We start from the raw sequence: 20944 nt of genomic DNA on the forward strand, positions 1-20944 counted from the left end.
ACGAAAGAAAGCTAGAAATGACCACCGGAGGAGAACGAAGCGCCGGAATGCAAAACGGACAACGGGGAAAATGCTCGAATGCATGAGACGAACACGTATGCAAATTAATGCACATGATGACATGATATGAGATGCATGACAATGACAACAACACACGGAGACAAAAACCCGAACCTGAGAAAATAAAATAACTTTACGCCGGAAACGGCAAGAGTTGGAGTACAAATAGGGAAAGTTACATCCGGGGTGTTACAGTTTGATCTTACGGTGCTTGATCCCAGTGACAGAAGGGGAACTGACACGTATGTATCGTTGCTATTAAGGATAATAAGGTAGGGCCTATTTCTACATAAATAGATCTTGTCTACATCATGTCATCGTTCTTATTGTATTACTTTGTTTCTCCATTAACTTAATACACTAGATGCATGTTGGATAGCGGTCGATGTGTGGAGTAATAGTAGTGGATGCAGGCAGGAGTCGATCTACTAATCTTGGACGTGATGCATATATAATGATCATTGCCTGGATATCGTCATGATTATTTGAAGTTCTATCAATTTCCCAACAGTAATTTGTTTACCCACCGCTTGCTATTTTTCTCGAGAGAAGCCACTAGTGAAACCTACGACCCCCGGGTCTCTTCTTTATTATATTTGCCTTCACAATCTATTTTATTTGCCTTTTATTTTCAGATCTATTAGAACAAAAATACCTTGCTGCAATTTATTCTTATTTATTTTATCTCGCGTTCTCGTGCGATCTATCTATCAATTTATTACAACTTTCTCATGTCCTCTTGCCAATTTCTGGTGCCGTTACCCGAAAGGGATTGACAACCCCTTTAATACGCTGGGTTGCGAGTATTTGTTATTTGTGTGCAGGTGCCATTCACGTAGTGTTGCATGGTTCTCCAACTGGTTCGATAACCTTGGTCTCATCACTGAGGGAAATACCTACCGTTGTTATGCTGCATCATCCGTTCCACTTTGGGGAAATACCGACGTAGTTCAAGCAAACATCAGTCTACAATAGGTTCACTAGAAGCATGCAAAGTCCTATCACTTTTCTTTTTCTTTTTATTACTAGAAGGACTAGGTGCATCAGTATTAATTCTCTAAGAGTCTTGCTCAATTCTTTTAGGATGACCTTTAGGATACAAAGGTTTCTGAGTCATTTTACCACCTCTAGTCATAACTCTAACAACATGATCATTCATTTTATTCATCTCATTGAGCAAATCATTTTGTGCTTTGAGAACTTGTTCTACTTGAGTTTTTACCACAGAAGTATGTTTACTAACAAACTTGAGATCATTAACAGCTCTACACATATAATAACCCAAGCATTCAAGCATATAAGCATTTTGTTTCGATTGTCTACTAACATAAGCATTGAAATTTTCTTGTTTAACAATAAAGTTATAGAATTCATCCAAGCATTGACTAGCAGACTTATTATGAGGAATATCACCTTCATCAAATCTATGGAGAGAATTTGCCTCTACTGCACGTGACGGGTTATCAAGACTATGTATTTCTTCAATAAGTGGTAAATTATTAACATCTTATGCTTTAATACCTTTATCTTTCATAGATTTCTTTGCTTATCGCATATCTTCAAGACTGAGAAATAGGATACCTCTTGGAGTTGGCTCAGGAAGAGTCCAATCATTATCATTGCTCAATATATTATTCAATAGTACTTCAGTATGTTTAATAGTTCGTTCCCTGAAAACACAACCAACACAACTATTTAGATGGTCCCTAGAAGCATCGGTTAGTCCATTATAAAAGATATCAAGTATTTCATTTTTTTAGGGATGATCAAGCAAAGCATTAAGTAATTGGAGAAGCCTCCCCCAAGCATGTGGGAGACTCTAAAGCAGCTTGTTTCTTATGAGCAGGAAAATATTTTTCAAAGAAGTAATAAATCATATCCTGAGGACTACGCACACAACCAGGAGTAAGAGAATTAAACCATATCTTAGCATCACCCTTTAACGAGAAAGGAAAAAACTTAAGAATATAGTAGTAGTAATTTTTTTCCTCATGAGCAAATAGGGTGGCTATATCATTCAGTTTAGTAAGATGTGCTACAACAGTTTCAGATTCATAACCATGAAAAGGACCAGATTCAACCAAAGTAATTAACTCAGGATCGATAGAGAATTCATAATCCTTATCAGTAACAAAGATAGGTGAAGTAGCAAACTTAGGATCATATTTCATTCTAGCATTAAGAGATTTTTCTTTCAACTTGACAAGCAATTTCTTAAGATCGTCTATATCTTTACAAGCAAGAAAGTCCCTATCTACCTCTTCATCCATAACATAACCCTCGGGTATAACAGGAAGTTCATATCTAGGAGAGCTAGTCTTATCAGGTGTTTCAAAGTTTTCAGTTTCAATAATTTCATCAGTTTCAGAAATATCATCAATTTCAACATTTTCAATATCTTTAACTCCAGCAAGTTGTTCATCAAGAAATTCACCCAGTGGCAAAGTATTATCAAGCAAAGCAGTAGTATCATCATAAGCATCATGCATAGCAGAAGTAGCATCATCAATTACTTGCGACATATCAGAATCAATAGCGGGTGTAGGTGTCGCAAGCTTACTTAAAACAGAAGTTGAATCAAGTGCAGAGCTAGATGGCAGTTACCTCCCCTCGTTCTAGAGGGAAAAAATCTTGGTTTTGGTATCTTTCAAATTCTTCATAGTGGTCAACAGATATAAATCCCAAGTGACTCAGAGAATAGAGCTATGCTCCCCGACAACGGCGCCAGAAAAAGGTCTTGATAACCCACAAGTATAGGGGATCGCAACACTTTTCAAGGGTAGAGTATTAAACCCAAATTTATTGATTCGACACAAGGGGAGCCAAAGAATATTCACGAGTATTAGCAGTTGAGTTGTTAATTCAACCACACCTGAAAGACTTAATATCTGCAGTAGAGTATTTAGTAGCAAAGTAATATGGAAGTAACGGTAACAGCGGCAAAAGTAACAATAGTAGTTTTGTAGTGATTGTAACAACATCAACGACAAAGTAACTTAGCAAAGATCAATATGTGAAAAGTTCGTAGGCAATGGATTGACAATGATAATTGTGCTGGATGATATTCATCATGTAGCAGTCACAACCTAGGGTGACACAAAACTAGCTCCAGTTCATCAATATAATGTAGGCATGTATTTCATATATAGTCATACGTGCTTATGGAAAATAACTTGCATGACATCTTTTGTCCTACCCTCCCGTGACAGTGGGGTCTTAATATAAACTAAGGGATATTAAGGCCTCATTTTAATAGAGAACTGAACCAAAGCATTAGCACTTAGTGAATACACGAACTCCTCAAACTACATAATCACCGGAAATAATCCCAATTATTGTCACCTTTGGGTATGCAGATCATAATTCGTAATAGATGTCTACAACTTGCAAGATAGGATCAAGAACACAAATATATTCATGAAAACGTAGTAGGTTTAGATCTGAAATCATGGCACTCGGGCCCTAGTGAAAAGCATTAAGCATAGCAAAGTCGTGGCAACACCAATCTCAGAACATAGTGGATACTAGGGATCAAACCCTAACAAAACTAACTCGATTACATGACAAATCTCATCCAACCCATCACCGTCCAGCAAGCCTACGATGGAATTACTCACTTCCGGCGGTGAGCATCATGAAATTGGTGATGGAGGAAGGTTGGTGATGATGATGGCGACGAATCCCCCTCTCCAGAGCCCCGAACGGACTCCAGATCAGCCCTCCTGATGAAGATCAGAAGGCGACAGCGGCTTCGTATCGTAAAACATGATGAATCCTTCTCTCTGATTTTTCTCTCCGTGAATAGGTACTTATAGAGTTGGAATTAGGGTCGGAGGTGGTCCAGGGGGTCCACAAGCCTGGTAGGCGCGCCCCAGGGGGGTGGGCGCCCCCAGAGCTTGTGGCCTCTGCGTGGCCCCCTCTGGTTGATTCTTGCACCAATATTTTTTATATATTCCAAAAATATTCTTCGTAAATTTCCAGGTCAATACGAGAACTTTTATTTCTGCACAAAAATAACACCATAGCAATTCTGCTGAAAACAGTGTCAGTCCGGGTTAGTTCCATTCAAATCATGCAAATTAGAGTCCAAAATAAGGGCAAAAGAGTGAAAAGTAGATACGATGGAGACGTATCAGGTATAAATTTCAATTTTAGGAGTTGTACCATCCTCACTTTCCGCCATGCCAAAAATCACCCATGATAGCAACTTCAAGCAAACAAACAAGAAAACGCACAAAAAGGCAAAAGGGAAATACTTTTGTAATTTTTTTGTAAAAACATTTAGAAGTGGGGGAGATGAAAACGAGACAAAGGAAAATAAATTAAATGCAAGGAGATGAAACTTTATGCGTAGGTACTTGATAGATGTTGATGATGTATCCCCGGCAACAGTGTCAGAAATTCTTCTTGCTACTTGCGAGCTGCATTGGGATTTCCCGAAGAGCAGAGAATGATGCAGTACAATAGAGATAAGTATTTCCCTCAGTTATGAAACCAAGGTTATCAATACAGTAGGAGAATCACGCAACAACTCGTTATCGAACCCCCCTTCAGTAGAGTGCTAGAAAAGGCCTGCAAATGGGATCTCTCGCGAACAGGAACTTGCGGCGGCAGAAAAAGTATCTCGTGGACTCCTCTGTTCGTTTCCTAATTTTAGAGAATTTATAGAGGCGGAGTTAGGTCAAACGGAGCTACGTGGACCCCACGAGCCACCAGGGCGCGCCCTACCCCCTGGGCACGCCCTGGTACCTCGTGGGCCACTGCTCCATCTTCTCGTCCCCTCCCGAAGCTTCCAGGGTCTCTTATGTCGAGAAAAAAATCTCCAAAAAGTTTTGTGGCATTTGGACTTAATTTGGTACTGATATTCTGAAAAACCAAAAAATAGAAAAAAAACAACAATTGGCACTGGGCACTGAGTTAATGGGTTAGTCCCAAAAAATGATATCTATTTGCTTGTAAATGTATATAAAACATCCAAGATTGATGTTATAATAGCATGGAACAATAAAAATTATAGATATATATCAGGCACCCCTTAAGGACGATGAAGGGAAAGTTCCCGTTGGTAGGAAAAAAAACCACAACCCCTCAAGGTTATCATGTTCTTGAACTAGGAAGAAAAAAAACAAGTGGTTTGATTAATTAGAAATTCTATCAAGCGTAACTATTAAGCGGGCCTGATTTGTGGTTCCAATCGGGGGTACTTAATGAGCACCCCCTCCCAGAAGGCGTGTAGGAGTGTTGTGGCGAGCACGTTGGTAGTCAGCATGCATTTTCCTGGGATGCCTTAACTTTTCTCCATTTATTCCTTAGTCTTGTTTTTCTTTTCATTTCATTTGATTTTTCTAACTTTCTTTTTTGTTGTTGTTTTGGCTTTCCGTTGATTTTTCTAGCTATCTCTAGTCTTTTTTTTCTTCTTCTGAAATTATTGTTCTACATGTCAAATGGAATACAACACATGCACAAGAAGTATAAGAAGTAAAAGTAGGGCATGAGTGGTAAGCTATCTCTAAAACAATTAACAACAGATTATTGTGAAGTACAAATATGTTGTTGTTGGAAGCAAACATGGACTATCATTGGAATTACAAGTGCACTACACGACAAGTTCAATTGGACTACATAGGAGGCACATATTGAACGTCACAAGAAGTACATCTTCTAATAGGGAGTTCACATTTCACTGTGCAAGGGGTGTAGATCGCCGGGAAGTACATGTTGTACTGTATGTGAAGCACAAGTTGCCGTTCATGAGAATACACTATCCCCGCAATGGAGCATAAAATGTGTTATCGCATAAACTACAAGTATGTTTACATGGGACACTCAAATTTGTTTTTTTATGGAGTACAAAGTTACGCATAGAAAAAAAATCTTCAAAACCTATTAACATAGGATTTAGCCTTGAACATTTCGATGAGAGAAACATGTTGGTGAGAGCAATACATAATTTCGGAGCAACCTTCCATCATTCAAAAAATCCATCAAAATTCTCAGATGTGTTGCGTCACTAGTCACTAAAGGAGTTGTTTAGTAATCTTAAGATGTTGTGTTGACTCAGTATCTTGGAGATGCTCAGTATGCGTGTGTGTGTTTATAGGGGTATAAGTGTATATGAACGTCTATGATTGTACTGTTTAAAAAAAATAGTAATCTCACCCTAACTTAGGAGGTCTTTGGTTGGGGTTCCATTAACGTAAATGGTAACGTAATGAGGTTACCCCGCATTTGTGGCTGTAATGGGACTGTCGCTGGTTTGTTTGGTTCACTCACTCAGGTAACGGTAACAAAGAGATGAGAAAAGAAAACTGCGATTAGGGTTGCCCCTGCATGATTCTCCTGCTCCACGACCAAGACCTGAGGACGTTGCACGCGTGGTTTGAGGACAGATTTGCTGCGGTGGCCGGCGGCACAACGGCAATGGAGACGGCCGTGGTGGTACGGCGGCAACGGAGGCGGCCGCGGTAGTGGACGGCAGCCATGGTGTTACGGCTGCAGCGGACGCGGCCGCGGCGGTGGACGACAACCCTGGTGGTACGGCGACAACGGCGGCGGCGGTGCTCCGGCTGCGGTGCTCCGATGGCGGTGTCCATGGTGGCTCGTGCGAGGCAGACGCAAAAGATGTTTGAGGAAGAAGAGAAAACAGACGTGGGCGAGAAAGGTGGATCGGGGATGGGATCGCTTAACGGCCAGGTGTGGGCGTAATCGTTTTTGTATAGCGCAGTAACTGATTACGCGGTTTGTGATTCCAGCCCGACTCAAACCAAACACACGTAACGATAATGGATATCGCTGTAATCAGGTCCCGGCCAAAAACTGACGAAACAAACACCTTCTTAGGCTTTGTTCGGTTAATCCCAACCCTAGGTGGATTGGAGGGGATTTGCAGGGGTTTTGGTTTGCAGGAGATTAATTCCCCCTCAATCCCCTTCAAATCCACCTCAACCGAACAAGCCCTTAGTGTTTTTTGAACTATGGTACCCTAACCGGTGATTTCCGGTTTACATTTTTTTGAGCGGTATTTCCGGTTTTACATACACAAGAAAATGAAAAAACTGTCTCAAGCCCAAGATGGAGGTGGGCCTGATTTTTTCCTCCTCGTCGCTACGAACCACGCCATTCTCCTCCGCTGACCCTTCGTTGCACTCAGACTAGAAACTCGATCGAGGAAAAAAAACCGAGCAGGATCTCTCGGAGAAGAAGAGGAAGAAGCGCCAAATCTCCAAACCCTAGAGGAATCCCGACCAGCTTCTACCTATGATCCCGGGCCATGGACCCGGGCCCCTCGTCTGCCAGCGCTGACCCGTCCCCGCCAGAGGAGGAGGAAGAGGAGGAGGAGGAGGAGCGCGACAGCAGCACCGGCAGCACGTGGGTGGTCGTGCCGGGGAGCGAGGTGCTGGGTGCCGACGCGCCCAAGGTCGTCGGCTGGGAGGAGCTTCAGCAGGAGCTCGCGCGCCTCTGGAGCCTGTCCGCCGCGCTCGCCGCCGCCAGGGACCGCAAGGCCGGCCTCGCCGCGCGCCTCGAGTCCGCGCTCGAGGTAATTGATTAGTTAATTATTGCCCGATCTGCCTAGGGTCACTCCTTGCTTCATCCTTAGTGAAATGATGAGATCCTTTCTGCAATTCGCACACCGGATCTTCGGCGTGCTTTGCTTTGCTCCCGAATTAGGTTTACTTCCATCAGAGGGCGTCCAGTCTTTACACATTCTTCAGTTTGCAAGCAACATTTCATTCCGCTGATCACTCCTGTTTTTAGTATTTATACCTAGTGACTAGTGTGTCCTCGGTCTGGTGATCAGATTTTATTCGGAGATACTAGATGCCCTATAAACGTTTTAACCAAAAGGGGCCTTTCATTGCTTTTGACTTGTGAAAGTTCGTCGTGCTACTATTACTGTATTTGCCAATGCATCTCGTTGGTTTTATGAAATTAGGTTTGTTGCAAAGTACATCATGAGTTATTCTGGATGTTTAATTTGTACTTCGAAATATGTTGACGGGCAGGCAAGAAAGGCAGTTCTTCAGCAGGATAATGAGTTGGCTGAGATGAGGCAGAGATTGCAATCTCATGCTGATTTTATGGGGGAATTGAGGATGCAAACGAAGGAAGTGTCTGCAAATGTTGAGGATCGAAGGGAGCAGCTTTGCGTCAAGATCAGGACGCTGACAGTAGCAGACAAAACTGTTGGCGCAGCACAAAGTAAATTACAGGTATTCAGTTGTATGTGCGCGATCGAGAAATGGTTGCATTGTTTTCTTTTACCCCCTGTTAAGAAGCCATACAAGTCTTGCGCATGGAATTTTCTACCGAAAAGCATTTCCTGCTGCTTTTTTTGTGTGGGGGTTGTATAGAAGTTTCATGGCCCTTTATCGGCGCTCTTCTTGTAAATTCCGATAATAAATCTATCAGTATTGAATTCAAAGGCTACATAAAGACGCAGTGCATTGTGGCCTGTATGTTCGTAGACCAAATTTTGACGTCGCGTATTTCTTTACTTGAACATATTCTTCTCTTAATTAGATATCTGGTGTAAATAGATTTTCATGATGGGGATTCTAGAAAGAACGTTTTCTAAGCTTCAAAACTGGATATGATGTTACTCTTCTATTCCACAAATCTCACTCGAACATTTTTGTATGGGTGATGGTGGTTATAGGAACCTTGTAAATTGCTGTCTGGGGAACGTGGCCATGGTCGTCTTAAAGGTCTGGAACGAATGTTACGGATGAGACAACAATACATGATAGGACAAGTTGCTCAGATATATCCCGTGAGGCCCTTGAATGAGCAATCTCCAATTGTAAAGCCTGGATTAAACTCTAGTATCACTAGAACAGGTATGCCACTCACCCTGTTACGACCTTCATGAGTCACCAATTCTGCATACCAGCTCTCTGAAATACTAAAATTCCATGCATATGTTTTCACTAGTCACAAGCATAATACTGGTCTAGCAGAACCATACAGCGTGCATATTTGTCTTGCTGCAGTTCTTGCTACTGATGCTTGCATGAACTTATTTGTGGGTGGATTAATAAGTTTATTCATTTATGCAATAAATATTCAATGCTGATGCTTGGTAGCCACACTTATTTGCATAGTGGTTGTACACAGATCTTCCCAGCCATTTAGCTTCTTACTCCTTTTGCATTATTCTGCAATTCTAGATTTGGAATTGTCTCATACAGTACAGCATCGATGCACTTTAAGGACTTACGATTATTTCTCCTATTCAATAGTTATGTTCATGCTATGCAGCATGACTCCTGTCATCATGTAACATTTTCATTTAAGTAGCCATTCTTATGAAATTGGCATTTCATAGCTATTATGATGAAATTGACAATTTTTATTAAAGAATGAGATACACTGGTTTCATTTCCCTCTTAAGAAAATAGAATGAATCATGAGTTCTGGGACTGTAATTTTAAAGTTTGTTGTCACAGTTGTTAAGTCTACCGAAAAATTTCAGGAGTTGGTGAAGCACTGTTGCCCAATGGTTCCCAAAACGGACAGGCACCTTTGGCCATTTTGGGACTACAGTTATCAAAGCTTTCTATAAAAAAGACCAGCTACTTCAGTGACAAGACAGAGATTCAAAAGTCTGCTACTCTTCTTGGATATGTTGCACATGTATGTATTTAAATCTTGATAAATAATTAATGAGTAGGATTTGACTTCATTCATTCTAGTTTGCTTCTAATCCTTTCTATAGGAGTTTGAAAATTTATACTGTATGAGTTAATATTCTGTTGTAGAATGATGAGATATTTATATCAGATCGACATATAACTAGTTTGTCAATTTGTGTTTCGCGGTGATAGAAATGACACGAAGTTTTCATTCATGGACTCTAAGTACGCCGGCCTTTCTCCGTTTGTGCTGCTGAATCTATATTTATTTGTTTTTGACTCATAGGCGGTCTCCCTTATTGCATCATATCTTGATGTTCCTCTTCGATATCCACTACGGTTGGGAGGTTCACATTCGTATATTGTTGATCATGCCCCTTCAGTTGACCCATCTATAGCCCCAGGAGTAAGTTCTTCTACCCCTTCGAGCACAAGCATGAGGACAATGGAATTCCCTCTGTTTTTTGAAGGACAAGAAACGACAAGATCAGCATATGCTGTATTCTTGTTAAACAAGGTTGGTCAAGCTTTTGCATTTAAGTAATGCAAAGTAGGCATTATTAGTTTAGAGTTGCTGATCTTACGAATGAAATATGATTCAAGAGAATGACCTGACTACATCTATCTGCTAGGCTCTTAGCATCAAATAGGTGATTTAGAATCTTAATGTAAGCAGACCATAGTCATGGTTTTATACTTGAGTGGGAGAGTGGGTAGATAGCTAGATATGGATCAGGATATGACAAAAAGGTCAACCTTAAATGAGTTTAACAGAGCTTTGTGGAAGTAGCAAAAGTGGCATCTCATGAAAATGTTGGCTATTTTCAACTACTTGTGAGTTGGGAAGCTGTGTAGAAAATCATAAACATGGAGTTTAGTAATGCATGGAAATTTAATGGCAACCAGTGAGTAACAGTGAATCCTCTAGGTTTTTGGAATATAAACTGTAGTTCAATTGTATAGTTGGTACACATTTTTATCCGTATTTGTATTTGAGTAATTATATGTCCCTGAAATAGTTGGTTATCAGAAAGAACTTGATGTGTAGTGTTTACTTCCACCCGTTTACATTAATTCTGCTTAGACGTTTAACCTTCCCGTTATGTTTCCTGACAGGATGTCGAACAACTTCTGAACCACATTGGCGCTGAGAGTCTTGGCCCAAGACATGTACTAGCTAACCTGAAGCAGCTAACAACCATTGTCCAGTCACAACAATACATTTCTGATTGATTTAACCCAAAGAAACACAGTTTTGAATTTCTGAGGGATATATATTGCTTGCTTATGGCTGAGTCCTAGTGTAACCTGGTGCTGTTTTTAGCGAGCACCTTTCCTTTCCCTGGACGGAAATGAGCTCAGGTCTCCCTTTGCTGACATGTTGATGTAAACGCGTAATTGCTTTCTCCGTGTAAAATGTTGTCACTTGGATGTGTACAGGAAATAGATGGATGATGATAAATGAGTTGTAGTGCAGGAAATCTCACTGCTTGTTACCAGAGCTGTGGTTGCTTGTTTTCCAAGCGTTATGGACTTGCATCCATTTTTTGATAGTACTCAAAGGTCAGAGCTGTTACTAAGAGAAAAAGACTTGATACCTTCCGTTCCTCTTCCGGGCCTCGAAGAATTTTCCTGAGACTTTGTTGAAGTGATTGATGTTGTGTAGCCTGGTGCTCTTCTGTACCGAATGCGTTCTTGCGTATGCATGCTGAACTCAGAATATTTTCTTATTGATGCAGATGAACAAATCCTGGAATTCAAAAATATATGAAGGCGCCGAGGGGATTGCAGACTATAGGCCCATCAGTCTCATTCATGGCATTGCTAAGATTATCGCAAAAATCCTCTCAACCCGTCTTGCTCCGCACATGGAAAAGCTGGTCTCCAACGCCCAAAGCGCATTCATCAAGCGCAGAAGCATACACGACAATTTTTTGTGTTCGCAACCTGGCCCGTAGACTACACAAATGCAAGACCCCGTCTCTGTTGTTCAAGCTTGACATCCGCAAGGCCTTCGACTCAGTTAGATTGGAATACATCCTTGATCTCCTACGGCGAAGGGGTTCCCCCCCCCCCCCCCCAAGTTTCGAGATTGGATTGCGGCTCTTCTTTGCACATCATCCTCGAGGATCCTACTGAATGGTGGGGTGGCCCCCGTCTCTGTTGTTCAAGCTTGACATCCGCAAGGCCTTCGACTCAGTTAGATGGGAATACATCCTTGATCTCCTACGGCGAAGGGGTTCCCCCCCCCCCCCCTCAAGTTTCGAGATTGGATTGCGGCTCTTCTTTGCACATCATCCTCGAGGATCCTACTGAATGGTGTGGCCGGCCACCCCATCAAGCATGGTCGGGGCCTTCGGCAAGGGGATCCCCTATCCCCGCTCCTTTTCGTCATTGCAATTGATGCACTCCAACAACTGCTTGAGTTGGCAACCAGAAAAGGGCTACTTCACAAGGTGCGGGGGAGAGGGGTCATGGTGAGAACTTCACTCTATGCAGATGACGCAGCCATTTTCATGGCCCCAATTAAAAATGATATTGACAACCTCTCAGCCATCTTGAGCGGATTCGGGGAGGTCACCGGGCTATGCACCAATTTCCAAAAGAGCTCTGTTGTGGCCATTCGATGCAATCACCTTAATCTAGAGCACATCCTTCAAAGCTTGCCGGCGAAAAGGGCGTCCTTCCCCTTAAGATATTTGGGCCTTCCTCTATCCGTCTGGAAGCTTAAGTTGGTGGATTGGCAATTCCTTGTGGACAAGGTTGCGGGCAAGCTGGTTACCTATGATGGACAAAATATCACCACCAGTGGACGCACTGCCCTTGTCAAGTCCGTCATCACCTCTCAAGCGATCTACTTCATCACGCCATTGGTCGTACCGCCGAGCATTCTTCAAAGCATCAACAAACTCGAGCGAGCCTTCCTTTGGTCCAGATCGGACAAGACGACGGGTGCCAAGTGCAAGGTGAATTGGGAGATTGTCTGTCGGCCGCATGAATATGGTGGTCTAGGGGTCCTCAACACTGACAAATTTGCGAGGGCCTTGCGTTTGAGGTGGCCATGGTTTGAATGGACGGCGCCTCACAAGATGTGGGTCGGATTGGGAAACCCATGTGACGAGGAGGACCTTGACTTCTTCTATGCATCCACAACCATCACCATGGGGAATGGTGCTAAAACACCTTTTTGGGATTCCCCTTGGCTTCATGGAGGCAAGCCCAAGGATGTCGCTCCTCTCATTTTTGAGGCCTCCTCGAGGAAGAATTGGAAGGTGCGCGAGGCTCTAAAAAATAATGCGTGGATCATCAAAATCAATACCTCCACGGTCGTATCAGTTGAACACATCCGGCAATTCTTCACTCTTTGGGCGCTTTTAATTGATGTCCACCTTGTTGGACATGCCAAAGACACCATTGTGTGGAAGCACACGACAAGCGGGCATTACTCTGCGGCCTCCGCCTACAAGGCCCAATTTCTAGGATTGGTCGTCTCCCCCATGGATCAAATGATTTGGAAGGCTTGGGCGCCGCCAAAGGCTAAATTCTTTGCTTGATTGGCTATCCAAGATAGAATTTGGACTGCGGATAGGCTTGCAAAGCGGGGATGGTCAAACTGCGGGCTTTGCACTCTCTGCAAGAGAGATCAAGAAAGTGGACCACATCTCTTCTTCAAATGCCGATACACCATTCGGCTATGGAACTCGGTCATCGCGAAATTCGGCCTTCACCACTTGGACACTGCTACTTGGCAGCTACATGATTCGGTAGAGGAGTGGTGGACAAATATAACCGGTGCCGGAGTCCCCAATAGGAAGGCTATGGCCTCTCTTACCATACTCGTGTCATGGACCACTTGGAATGAGAGGAATGCCCGTGTTTTTCGACAGAAGAGCGCTCCGCCAACAATCTTGCTCAACTTCATCATTTGCGAGGCAAACCTTTGGGTCACTGCCGGTGCAAAGAAATTAGGGGCTATTATTTTATGCGAGTAATCACTCATGCCGTGTAAGAGTGACTTCTGTAACAAACTCTCTTCTTATCTTAATTAATAGATGAGGCAAATCTTTTGCCTCCGTTTAAAAAAAATGAATGAAACTCTTTGGCAGGATTGAGAATTACACAAGGCAACAGTGAAAGGAGGAGCCGAGTAGTTTACTTTCTCCATCTCTCACTTAGGCCTCCTTTGGTTTAGAGGAATTTCATAGGAATTCTAGAGGATAGGATTCTTATTGGATTTTTTCCTTTAGAGCCATTTGGTTCATAGGAATGGATTCCTATTCCTACATAGGATTGGTTCCTATCCTCCACATTTCATAGGAAAATAAAAAAGAGCCTAGACTCAATGGAAAAATTCCTTTGGTGTCAACCAAATGACATCTTGTTTCCTATTCCTAATCATAGAATTTGAGATACATGTTATCTCATTTCCTACAAGATTCCTATTCCTATGATAATCCTATCCTATGAACCAAAGGAGGCCTTAACTTTACCCTTTTTTCAATATCATTTATGCCACTGTAGTTTGTGGATCTAGCAGAGCAATGATACGCATCCAGCACGCCACGCCCTCGCCCCACAGGAAAAGGTCGCTGAGCACATGCCGCCATTTCAGAAGCTCACAGTTCCATCATTGTACTACCAAGCATAAAGAGAAGGGGAAATAAAAACAAAAAACAAAGTAAGCCGAGATCTCCTAGCATTGCTTCATGATGGACAAAGGTAGGTGATCAACCTCTGTACTACTAGTACATTTGGACATGTCATGTACTGTTATGATGGCACCTGAGTAACTTTCTCCTCACACCATGATCTCCAGGACAGGGTGAGATGCCTCAGGGCTCCCTTTTGGTGCCGACTAAAGCATTTTTTGTCTGTCAAGGGTGGTGCTGCAAGTGCAAAGCAAGGGATCCAGACACAGGAAAAAGGAGCCTCCCCAGTGCACCGCACTGCAGCTTCCTTCCTTGCTTTGGTCTCGCTTCTTTACTTGTTCGATCCAGTTCCATGTGGTTGCCACCATTTCTCCACTGCATGCATCTGCGCCTGTGACGCTAGGAGATTTTGGTTCTTGCTGTTCGCCGTCGTCGACGTCGATGCAGGTGAGAGCCCATCCTTCACCCAGGGACGCTTCTTGTGCTGTGCATGCTGCTGGTTTCGTTGAGTGCCGTTGCTGGTTTGCTATTGTTCGGTGAAAGCACTACGCCTATGCTGTGATGGATCTTTGTTTCCTTCTGTGTAATTTCTGCCAGTCTGTTCCGCAAACTGGAGTTTCTTCTACTCCTGTCTTAGGTCGGCACCTGTAGACGTTCGCAAGCAAAAAATGATTTTAGAAGTCATCTGGTTAATGAAGAACGTCGTCGGCCTCATCACCAAAAAGGCCACCACAAAATTTGTGGCCCATTTCATCTTGTAGGAAGTGATGTTTCTTATCAACGTTCATTGTTAGTGTACTAGTATACAGAGTGTTCTTCAACAATAGGCATCACTGCATCAGAAACAGATAGATAACAAACATTTTCACTAGATCATGAGCTCAATTCATCTGCGCATGCTTTATAATACTAGTACCCGAATTATACCCAGGCTAATGATCTGCTTCTTGCTTCCTATTATCATGCCAGGAATGCGTTTAATGGACAAATTTAAGCAGATGGCTAAGGATCTCGGCACAGACGATCTCGTTCTGCACGCTAAGAGAATATTGCATTCCTCTTTCGCAGTTGCTTATCAGTCTTCTTGTGATTATCCTATGGTACTCGGTGCTGGGATCTTGTTGCTGCTACTACATAGGATTTGCCCTCCTCTACTTGCTTTCCTAGTGTCTTCCTCTCCCCTCCTGCTGTTAACCGGACTTCTTCTCGGAGCCCTTTTGAGTTATGGTGAACCAAATACCCCCTCAGTGACTGCAGAAGGAGACTCTGATAATCAACAAACTTTGACCCCGGAGTCCAAAAATTCCATTGCTGACTGCTCGACCGAGGAGGTTGAGAGTGTTACTATCGAGACTTGCTTGGAGAAGAGAACCGGCAGTGCAGGAGTATATGTCGAGGAGAGAGCCCCGGCCAATAACACGCATGACAATCACTGCGAAGAAACAAATGTCATGTTTCTGGCAGCTGATACTGTGCTTAGCACGGAGTCTTCTAAATATGCCCAGAGCAATGTCATCATGGGAAGAGAAGGATATGGTGAGCAAATCAGCGAGAAGTCTGATCTGCAAGAATTTGAGAGCAGCAATAATGAAAGAGGTGACTATGAAGTACACAATCATTATCAGTTTGGTGAACCCACGAGTCCCTGCTGGCAGTCTGCTGACCGGCAGGATCCTTGTTATGGTTCTGAATCTGATCTTACTGATGACAGTTCTTCTCCTGATGCATCCATGACCGACATAATCCCAATGCTTGAAGAGTTGCACCCACTGATAGACTTGGGGACTGGTCACCCCACCTTGGCCTCCAGGTCCAGGGACAACTTGAATTCTTCATCAGATGACGATGAGAGTGACCTTGAGGAGGATGACGATGACGACAGTATCTCGGACGATGAAGATGAAGGAGAGGAAGAGGAGAAAGATGATGGAAATGATCAGGAGGATGTCATACGAAAGAATGGTAGGGCCGATGGTCTGATGGAGCTGCAGAGAGCAAAGAATATCCTGAAGTTTGAACTCGATCAGAGGCTAATGGACTTGCAAACCGCTGATGCAACACAGAAATTGAAGGAGGCATCCCGTTTCTTTGTCCAGGTTCCTTCCATTTCCACACCAAGAGGGCAACCATATGATCCTTCAAATGCCTCAGGGGAAGGGGAAGTGATAGAGTTACCCCAGATACCTGATTCAGCACCATCTGTCCTCCTGCCTATGGGAAGCCTATTTGATCTTCCTTCTGACCATATTGTGGACCATAACAGTCAATTGGAAGAAACTTGGACTCCTCGCTCGTACTCTCCAGCAACACAGCTTAGAAAGCATGGAAACTTCCATGGACGGCACTCCGCTAATCCGTGTCGCAGTGGCCTCAAATCGGAGAAAGGTGAAATTGGTGGAGAAGATGCCCTTGGTAGTCACTCGGACAGTGATGCTGCTAAGCAAGGGAATGATGGGAGGTTATCTTGTTCACAGGAAGCACATTTAGGTGAAGAGATCAAAATACTAAGCCCAGTAATTTCAGATGCTGGTGTGTTGAAAGGAGATTACGGGATGCATGAAGGCAATAACAATGCTGATTCCAGTGATGATATAAATTCATTTCCTACCATGAAAAATGAATCCAGCACTTCAGAAGCGGAGGTTTCAGTTCATCCAGGTAAATTTGTTATGGCTTTCAGACGAATAAATATAATGTACTTTTTCCTATTGGAAATCTTTGCTCAACTAAGGTTGATAATATCTTGCAGGCGGTGAGCAATCAGTGCTATGCTGTCTATCCAAAGTAAATAATTCTGAGCAATATGTCGTCGAAGCGAATTCCATCGATGAAGTTAACTCGTTATTCAGGAGCCGCATGGAGGAAGTGCTAGTGCAGTCCGTTTCAGAGCCCGTTATGGGGCAACCTTTGACAGTTACACTTGAAGATGACTCGAGTGACCCGGCGTTATGTCCAAACCCCGGGATGCATGCCATTGAAGCGAGTTCAGTTGAAGAATTAAATTCACAATTTGTACAAATCAATCACGAAGTACTGACATATGACGCTTGGGATGTTGAGCCGGTTCAAGAAAAGTCAAGTGAAGAAGCATTTCTTGCTGCAGATGAGCATACTTCAGAAGTCCCAGTTGGAAATGGGTCCAGAGAGCTATCAACTGCAGAAGAAAACCAGCAGTTCGCAGGTACTTCTAGGCTCCATGTTATTGAGGTGACCTCAGCTGAAGAGATGAAAAGGCTATTCAATACACTCGAAGATGTGCAGGACCAGATGCATCATAGCTCAGAGCACAAGCTTGCTCAAGGTACAGGAGGGAGTGCTTCTGGCACGCTAGGTCTTGAAACAGAGCCCGTCGAAGATGCCGGCTCTGCTTTCGAGCAGTTAATCTCTGGCCATGACAAGGGGAAGATGTCTCAAGATGTTGAGGTGGAGCTGAAGCCATCCGAGCTCAACTCTGAACTGGAGGTTACCGAGGCCCAAACTCTGGATGATGATTCTAGTTATGACACATTTGGCAGTGGTTCTAAAGTAACTGAGCTCAAAGATTCAGCTGGAACTCCTAAATCTGTTGCTGTTGAAGGGCGGCATGAGGAAGATGTTTGAAGTTGCAAGTTGCAACACATGATTCAGGCATTGGGCTACTCCCGGGGCTCTGGAAAGTGTCAAATAGCTTTGATGTGAGAAACTGAAGTTAAGTTCCATTAAGCAAGGGCTCAAAAACACTACACTCCTTTTTTTTTTGCAGAATACTGGATTTGAATTATGAATGGCTATGCTCTCAAATGTTCCCCTTTCTTTAATTTTTAGACAAATAAGCTAGTAGTAGGGTTGTAACGAACTATATTCTTCTGTACTTCAAAGAAAAATTTGGCAGGAGCTCTGCTGATTAGCCCTGACATTATCAGCTTCAAAGCCTACTAAAAGGAAGTATTTACTCGAGTAATCCAAATGCAATTCAGATGCAAAATGCTTAACGTGCTACTGCTACTACTACCTCCGTCCTGGTTGTTAGTCCCTTCTTGCATTTTGGGTCAAATTTTGACCTTTAATTTAACTACCAAAAAATAAGTTATATACACCAAAAATAGTATCATTGAATATCTCTTTCTAATATGCATCCAGCAATATAAGTTTTGTGACATACAACTTATATTTTTTAGTCAAATCTACGACCAAAATTTGACACAAAATACGAAGGGGATCAATAACCCAGACGGAGGTAGTACATCTGATCGAAAAATGTAAGTATTAGAATTTGTAGCGGTGAAACATTATTGCTATTTTGTGACATTCAATCGATTCTCATTTCCCTTTTTGCACAAAAGATTCTCCTTTTCCCATGTCTATCAATGTGCTTGTATATAATAATCATGCCTAAAAACATGGAACCTCATATGAATATATGTTTGGGATTTATTTGTTATAAAGATCTTCGATTGCTTATGAAGTTTAATAAAGAAAAATTACCCTTGTTGCGAAGTAAGACAATAAAATAGCTCCCTCCCCTTTATTTTCCCCATTCTAAAACATAATGCTCTAGGCATGCAACATGCATGGTCTCAAAAGATGCAGCTTTGACCATTACTCTTCTTTTTTGCGGGGAAGCTTTGACCATTACTGTTTTGCATATGAATACATTGTAACAAATTAGAAAAACAACTTGAACCAAATTAGTGAAGTTAGTTCCTTTTGGCATGTCTCAATAATTTGCGCGGGCAATAACTTAATTTCTTATTATTCAAGTTCTTACATGAGAATGTTGATGCATGTATTTTAGTACTCCAATTTTGACAGGAGTGTTATAATTTATATCTATAAGCCTATTATTCATAATTTAGATGAATTCAAACATTTGATCATTTTTCCTGTCATTTATTTTTTTTATCTGTTTTACCCTGCTTGCAACCTTCCTCTCTAGAACCTGAGCAGACCTCCTTCTAACTTCCTCACAGCCCTACCTGCTTATTAGTGCTCCATTCACTACAAAAATCTCAATCTCACATCTGAGGCATTTAATAAAATGACAAAAGGTGAAGTGCCATTACAGTTCAAAAAAATAAAGATGCTTCGAATTCTTTTACACATGTAAAGTAAATCACAAAGGATTTTTAATAAAATACTTCAATATGGGTAAGACATGTAAGGCTATGCTAAAGTAGATGAAGGCAAAAAATATTGTTTACAATGAGATTTGACAACTACATATGAGAAATTGTAGAACAACATGTAACTTAAACTGTTTTATCTTATAGGACATGACAACAATAAAACCTACTCCCTCCGTCCCATAATATAAGATGTTTTTGCAAGCTAGCATAGCTTGTAAAAATGTCTTATATTTTGGGACGGGGGGAGTACAAATTAAGACCATAAATGAGCTCACAAAGTAACAATTGACTAACTCTGATGGCCAGAACAGGTGTATGCCATGGTGATCAAGTCATCCGAGGTTGGAAGGGTTTATTGAATGAATGTTGTATGTCTACGTCGAATTGACATCATTGCTCCACTTCATAAAATAATTATCGAAGTGCAGAAGATTAACAAAGCTTATATACATCAATAATAATGCATAGTATAGAATAGTGTAATTCGCATTATTGTAGAAACTTATGAGCCATAAAAAAACAAATGTCTAGAATTAGACAAACATGACTCGTAACTAAATACTTGATGATTTAAACATGTTAGCATTGGTCCAGCAGATGACATGCATCAACTTATTAAGATAAATGATTTCTCTAACCTATTTGCTTGATGTCATACTATAATATATATTGCCTCCATTTCAGAATATACGCCACACATGTATACCTAGGAGGTACATAATTGAAGTAATATTGTACCAAATTGGGACATATTTGACACAACAGTAGTGTTTCTATCTAAATGTAGCAAATATTGTCCAGTTACAACAAATGTTAGTCAAAAAAAATATATCTTTTGTGTCCAATGTAGGTGCATGCAATAGGTAGCATCACACATGAAAGGACAGACGGAAATAAAAAAATGCAAATGTTGAAGTGATGTATTTTGTTATCTTGGCTATTTGTGGGTCTCATGCTCTTGTTGATATAAACAAATCACACGAGCAAATTCTTAAAATCCAAGCATCATGGAAAACTTAGCAGTTATCTAAACATGTATGTACCTTTTTTTTGTGGGTAAAACATGTATGTACCTTATATTCTGACATGGGATGATGTGGATATTCTATAGCCACGTAAACAGTTGTACAATCCATAATATTTGTCACTCAGATGAAGACATTGCAGGTCAAAAGCGAACCAAAGAATTGACACTGTATAGGCTTGTAAAAACATTAGACATATATAACTAATAAATAATTGAAAGATTAGTATTTTAGCCACATTCCAGGCTTTACATAAAACAACACTTGTGCGAAATAAAAGAATACTACAACCCCTTCTAAAAAGGGCAACAAGAAAAACAAATCATTCATATAAGAGCATCTAGCTTAGCATCAACGGTAACTCATATATATCTCTTCAATTTTGTTTTGTACTAATATAAATTGATAAAATGTGGCTTATGAATAACGTTAGATCCATATCATGCTTTTAGTGTATAGTAATAAATAGATTT

The 20944-nt window shown here is 41.7% G+C and overlaps 2 protein-coding genes across 2 annotated transcripts; both read left to right on the forward strand.

Annotated features, from left to right (window-relative positions):
• The first annotated feature begins 7171 nt into the window (after positions 1 to 7171).
• Positions 7172 to 11189, forward strand: LOC123103108 (uncharacterized). The gene is made up of 6 exons (XM_044524599.1): positions 7172 to 7597; positions 8064 to 8270; positions 8717 to 8897; positions 9533 to 9693; positions 9979 to 10209; positions 10809 to 11189. The coding sequence occupies exons 1-6, from the start codon at positions 7331 to 7333 to the stop codon at positions 10923 to 10925; spliced, it is 1164 nt and encodes a 387-aa protein (XP_044380534.1). The 5' UTR covers positions 7172 to 7330; the 3' UTR covers positions 10926 to 11189.
• A 3290-nt stretch (positions 11190 to 14479) lies between these two features.
• On the forward strand, positions 14480 to 18268 carry LOC123103109 (uncharacterized). The gene is made up of 3 exons (XM_044524600.1): positions 14480 to 14788; positions 15311 to 16999; positions 17091 to 18268. Exons 2-3 carry the CDS (start codon positions 15313 to 15315, stop codon positions 17939 to 17941), a joined length of 2538 nt encoding a protein of 845 aa, XP_044380535.1. The 5' UTR covers positions 14480 to 14788; positions 15311 to 15312; the 3' UTR covers positions 17942 to 18268.
• Positions 18269 to 20944: the final 2676 nt, after the last annotated feature.

The sequence above is a fragment of the Triticum aestivum genome, chromosome 5A, assembly GCF_018294505.1.
Source record: "Triticum aestivum cultivar Chinese Spring chromosome 5A, IWGSC CS RefSeq v2.1, whole genome shotgun sequence".
Classification (NCBI taxonomy): Eukaryota; Viridiplantae; Streptophyta; class Magnoliopsida; order Poales; family Poaceae; genus Triticum; species Triticum aestivum.

What these genes read in the sequence shown, in the direction of transcription:
- LOC123103108 (XM_044524599.1), top strand. Translation starts at nt 7,331, where the DNA reads ATGGACCCGGGCCCCTCGTCTGCCAGCGCTGACCCGTCCCCGCCAGAG. An exon ending in GCCTCGAGTCCGCGCTCGAG is followed by an intron (nt 7,598 to 8,063) that starts GTAATTGATTAG and finishes GTTGACGGGCAG; the next exon opens with GCAAGAAAGGCAGTTCTTCA. An exon ending in TTCTTGGATATGTTGCACAT is followed by an intron (nt 9,694 to 9,978) that starts GTATGTATTTAA and finishes TTTGACTCATAG; the next exon opens with GCGGTCTCCCTTATTGCATC.
- LOC123103109 (XM_044524600.1), top strand. Translation starts at nt 15,313, where the DNA reads ATGCGTTTAATGGACAAATTTAAGCAGATGGCTAAGGATCTCGGCACA. An exon ending in GGAGGTTTCAGTTCATCCAG is followed by an intron (nt 17,000 to 17,090) that starts GTAAATTTGTTA and finishes AATATCTTGCAG; the next exon opens with GCGGTGAGCAATCAGTGCTA.